General features: G+C 41.6%; 1 protein-coding gene across 1 annotated transcript in view; it reads left to right on the top strand.

Moving 5' to 3' along the window:
• LOC140235156 (exosome complex exonuclease RRP44-like) overlaps positions 1–4,989 on the top strand; it is a 192,347-nt gene extending 187,358 nt beyond the window's left edge. Inside the window, exon 22 of the mRNA XM_072315193.1 lies at positions 2,133–4,989. Coding sequence (XP_072171294.1) covers positions 2,133–2,231 — 99 coding nt within the window. The 3' untranslated portion in view covers positions 2,232–4,989. The remainder of the gene's footprint in view (positions 1–2,132) is intronic.
• Positions 4,990–6,000: the final 1,011 nt, after the last annotated feature.

Raw genomic sequence — 6,000 nt, forward strand, 5'->3', positions numbered from 1 at the left:
TCCCTTCCATACTTGTTCATGTGTCAATGTGCTGATTGCATCAAATAGCAAGGTATATGAACTGCAAAGAAAGGCGGCGTTGCACAAGTGTATACCGTGAAATGAATTGTTTATTATGGACGAAGCTCGGTGCTTTCCGGCTCGTCAAAATGAAATAAAAATCAAATGGTACAAAAATTGACAAATCTATGTATCACGTAAACAATATTGCTGCTGGAAATATTATTCTACTAATTCACATTGTGGCAGACGTAAACGTAAGAGCATGGGGTTTAAATGGTTAAGTAGCACCTTAGGGAGGAGGGGGGGGGGGTGTGCAGATCGAGCTATCAAGTCCTTCAGTTCACGCACGTGAAGTTCACGAAGTTGTGGTGTCCCGGGGTCTTGCGCGCGGAAGAATGACGGGCAGGCGCGTCACCCTGTAGGACGAGGACGGCGAGTAGTTCTGGGGGCGGGGCTCCGAGACCCAACCAGTGACGAACGACGCCGACTGATGCCGAAAAATGACGAGTGTTTGGCGAGTGGCGTAATGCTGTCTGCTGAGTGCTGATAGAGTTGCGTGCTGAATAGCAGGTCGGGATCGATGCCTGCAGGATGTTGCATTATATAGCAAAACGGGCTGGACGTTTGTCGTGAGCCCAGCTCATCCAGTTCATGGAGGGGTGCATCAAGCTTGGGGGAATTGGGGCTTCTCCTGGCCTGTGCTACCAAAAGTTGCGCTGAAATGTGGCTTCTTCTGGCCTGTGCTGCCAGAAGTCACGCTGCCTGCAATTAGGTGGTTCTGCCAGCCATGCTAAAACCACTTGCAAATTAGGGCGTGTGCCTCAGCCTAAGTGCCTCCAAATCCCTATAACTACACACACATAGGAGCATGGGTTGCAGCTCCTCAATCTTACATCCTTCTGCAAGGAGCTCTTGGTATCATCTGCCTACTCTCACACACTCTCTCTCATAACTGGGCACTCGCATACTCACTTGCATACACAAACACAAAAGATTTTGCATCCTACCCAATTAAACCCACCTGTGTTAACTATGCTAAAATCCTGTGCTATGTGTTGTTGTATTGATAGACAGACTGGTGACTTATCCCGTTCCTTATAATAGTCCCTAGCTAATGTGTTCAAAATAAAACTAAGACGTGAGCATGCATGATCCAAATGCAAATGGGGGGGGGGGGTAGAACTGGTCGCATTATGACACCATGCATCCAGAACTTCATACCATGCATCCAGTAATTACTGGAAAGAAGTGATGTGTAAGCAAGTGTAATCATACTATAATTCGAGCAACGTTTGTCTGTCTGTCTGTCTGTTTGTTCCTCTACTCCTCCCAGGTCCTTGTTCCGATCTCCACCAAACTTAGTGGGTGGATGCAGGTTGACCGCGAAATTGCCCTTGAGGGGTTCATTTTTGGAAAGGTCAATGTCACTGGGGTCAAAGGTCAAATAACTTCTAATCTTCGTCAGCTGCAATAATCAGACACCCGATAGAGGGCGCTATGTAGGCCTACTTATATGGGGATTCCCCCAGAAATATCCTCAATGGGGATTTCCCAGGTGTAGGCCTACTTATGCTTCCAGCAAGTTTGGCCAAGATCGGACCAAGGAGTAGCGCAAAACAGTTATTTGACCTCTGTTGACCCAGTGACCTTGACCATTTCTGGGGGAATCCCCATAGAGGATTTCTGGCACTCCACGGGTACATTGACTAGTATCATAAATGATTATAGAATTGGTAGCATAATTATATGCATCGTATAATTGCGAATTACTGGATGCATGGCTAAAGTACTGGATGCATAATTTTCTAGCCAATAGGCGTCTCTTCCGGAGTGCACAAACGCTAGCTTAGTGCGCGAACCTTTGCTACAAGGTGCGCACTCTAACATGTTTACAGTGACCATCCTTTGTGAGGCAGCGTGCGGCCACTAAAAATCAACATGTAGCTCTCGATCAATGAGATTGCAGGATTTTTGCTCCCCATTCTATAATCATTTATGATACAACACTTGCCTACACATCACTTCTTTCCACTGTTTGTATTATTAAAAGCAACCTCTGTTTGTGTGTTGTTGTTTTTTATTTGCTTTTAACTCCTGTCTTTGTACTGCCATTCTGTTTTTCATTCTAGGTTCCAGGATTCAGTGTCCCATCACAAACCTCTTTGGAAGACAACACAGAGGAAGAAGATGAACCACCAACAAAAAAGAGAAAGACATCACCCACCTGAAAGTAATTTTACCGTATCCCTCTAATGTGTTGTGATGTATTGTAACTAGTTCCTCTTTCAAGGTATCAGCCTCAAATGGGGTCAATGCACTCTTCTTCCATCTCCTCTCTCATACTCCCTTTTGTTTCAAAACAGAAACCTTTGGAGCCAAACCCATATGCATGTAAAGGAGCCTTCGGTGTTCCTTGCCATGCAACCAACTCTTAACCCCCCCCCCCCAAAAAAAAAAAGAGTGGTTCCAAGTCCGTACTTTGAAATGACCATATCATAAAGAAATGCTGCAATATGATAAAGAAAAAGAAAAAGACATCAGTCTCTTCACAGTGTAGATTGATTGTCTTGCAAAGTTGATCTCTTAAAACAAGAAAACTGGGACACAACTCCTGGTTATGTGCAGGATTGAGTGATATAAGAATGTGTTTCTTCATGAAAAGTACTGATGTTTGTAAGTTGTAAGAAATAGTAGGAAATGATATGCAAATGATATTACATCTGCATGTTGGTGCTTTTAACATCTCACTATATTTTAGTACAGCACATGATAACCTTTGTGGTACTCTCCTGAATGTAGATATCCTGTGGAACATAGGAGCTTTGGTTAAAACAAAATACAAAAAATTTCCATTGGATACGAATGTCCGAACACTATAGTGCTCAATGAATGATTTCAGGTTGTTGGTAATGCTGGTGTTTGTATATACCGTGTTAAATTGAACACCAATAAAGTCAATCAAATTACTGCATATGATGCTAACCTGTAAAAGTGGACATTTTCGCAGTGTTGAAATTTTCACACATTTCGCACAACCAGAAACTAGCGTGAACATAAAAGCACGCAAATATTTTTGCTCACCGTACACGTATGTTTCAGCAGTTGATGTCTTGATTCCGCAGAATTAAAAGCACGCAAAACTCTTCTTGTCCTGCTGAGCATGAAAAATTAGTCACACGAAAATATCCACTTTTACAGAAGTCAGTACTAATTATCACACAATAATTAAATGTGATATGCACACTACTGTGATGTCTGCACGATCTTGTGTGATGTCAAATTCCAATGGACATTGTGTGTATGTGTGTGTTCTCGCAAATGGCTTCAATTGTGTATATTACAGTGTTTCACTCAAGGCAACCGGGGATACATTTCACACCAGGCATATGCCCGTTTGTACAGAGTATTTAAAAACGAATACAAAATGCTGTCTTAAGGCCCTAGGGATACTGTAAAACGAGGATTACAGGAATGTTCGTGTGAATTTTAATTTTCACGAATTTCGCAAGCGCCAAGATTAGCGAATTTACATAAAATGTACGCAAAATTTCTTGCCAACACTACATGCATTGAACAACAGTGGCAATTCGCAAAAATTTCATGTCGCGAAAAAGGCCGTTGTCTCCAATTCGCGAAAATTTCGTGCTGAGAATGTATCATGTTTTACAGTACCCTAGAGGTAAATGCACCTGCCAATTCTGCATTTTTAGGACCTGTATGTAGGTGAAAAGTTTTCAAAATATTCAAAGAAAGAAATTTGAAAATGTTTACATGTATCCTCAATTGTTGTGACTGTGCCTATACTCTACATGATGCAAAATTTTTTATGCCTTTGTAGACTGAATTTAAGTATTATTGTTTTTATGGTTTTCAATTTCAATAAGTCAATTTATTTGGGAGAAAGAATTTTTTTTTTTTTTTAACAATAATGGAATATGCCCAGTTACCTTGAGCAAACTATCGTATCACCAACTGAAGCATCTTATGAGAATGTGTGTGTGTGTACTCTTTAAAGGCTTCAATTGATGTAATTGTGTTTCACTCCAGGCACCTGGGGAGACATTTTTCAATGTTTTCCTTTGTTGTTGTTTGATTAGATTCAATAAAGTGATGATGATTACTAGAGACATGTCCCCTGTGGAATTTTCTTGTCCATTTACAATCAAATTGAGATTCGAATACATGAACTAGTTTTCAAACACTGGTGTTTGAACCAGGTAATACAGTGAATGGGTACTGAGCCTCCATTTGTGGGAGAAATTAAACAATGCATGGCAGAGAACTTGGGGATACCATATTTTTTGTCCAAACCTAGCAATTTCCACTTATTGTTTGTCCAAAGATGACCTTCTTTTTTTTTAATCCTTTTATTAACAGACATACTGGGTTTGTAAAGTTTGCCCAGACTACCTATTGTCCAAAAGAGCCATGAATTTCTCTTTCTCTGAATTCGTATGATACTCTGCAGTTTGCTGAAATTACTAAAGCTTATCAAAACTCACCAATAAATTTGATATTGCATATAAAGTTGCCATACGACTGTTGCTGTAATTTGCAAAGTACATGTATACATTCTGTTCGAGGCTCTCGTACTGTTACTGTTTATCTATGAGCAGATGATATTAAACTTGTAACTGCAGAGAAATACTGCAGTTTCAATGTGGGGAAAGAAAATTACAGTTCACTTTAAAGCTCATGAGCTGATCATCTCCCTTTCACTTTGTGAAATAGTTTTCGGCATATTGTTATGGCATCATGTAAACACAAGATGGCTTGTTTGTCCTTTTTGTGATTGTTTTTCTCTCCTTTTTTTCTTTGTCTGTTGTTTTCTTAAGTTCGTGGAAGGTGTTAACTATTCACTCACAAGTGGAGTGAGAGTGCCTAGCACCAGCAATCAATTACCATCACTAATGAATAAATGGTAATTATCTGTCATAATAGCTCAAAAGATGGTCAATAGAGGTTACTGTAATTAAGACCCCGTTTACAGTGCGGGGCCGTGCTCGGCCGCGGCTCGGCCGCGGCCGAGTCCGGCCTCAATTGCGCGGCCGAGCCTCGCAATTTTGTCCGTTTACACTGCTGGGCTCGGCCGCGCTTTTGATTCAAACCTTTCAATATTTTGTCGTAGTGGCGCTCTGCTTGTAAAAAAACGCAATTTGGTATTGTCTGGTTTTCAGACCCTTTGCCAAATGAATTCCGTGGCGACGAAGTCGCCGTTCGGGCAAAGGCCTTTGCCGAAGAAAAAAAAAATCCTTTGCAGGACAAAACCACCTTAAACTATACTAGTTTTCGACGTTTAGGGGGTTAATATCCTGAATAGCGAAAGATACAGGCAGAGGGTTTGGAAGCCAGACTAAAATTGGCCGCGCAATTGGCCGCGCATTTGGCCCAGTTTGCGTTTACACCAAGAAGAGGCAGGGCTCGGCCGCGGCCGAGACCACCTCCAGAGCGAGGCCAAATGCGAGGCCAATTTTGGCCTCGCATTTGGCCTTTTGCGCGTTTACCCTGAAGCGGGGCTGGGCTCGGCCGCGGCCGAGCCGCGGCCGAGCCTCGCACTGTAAACGGGGTCTTAGACTCATTAAACAGTGAAAAAGTGTGCAGTCAAAACATACTGTTCTGTGTTCTCATAGCTTTGTTACTCGAATGTCTGTGAGTTTTCTTATCTATGCAGTACTGGACACATATGAAACAAGGGTCATATTCACTGTGGGTAGTGCTTTGTGGTTATTTTGTAAGGAGATGAGCAGATGATGCTTATGATCAGATTATTCTGCTCACTCAAGTAGTATTTTTTTTTTTTTTTAATGGACCAAAACTCACTATGGAAGAAAGACAACAATAAAAACCACAGACGATGTGCATGGATTACAAGCCTGGATTTATGTCAATTTTATATCAGTTGGTGGTGTGGAGTCTTCTTGTGTCGTGATATACAAGGTGTGATTTTGGTGCCGATAAAGAATTTACCTTGGAACAAAGAATGCTCGATTTACTTTT

Source organism: Diadema setosum, chromosome 11 (assembly GCF_964275005.1).
Source record: "Diadema setosum chromosome 11, eeDiaSeto1, whole genome shotgun sequence".
Taxonomy (NCBI): domain Eukaryota; kingdom Metazoa; phylum Echinodermata; class Echinoidea; order Diadematoida; family Diadematidae; genus Diadema; species Diadema setosum.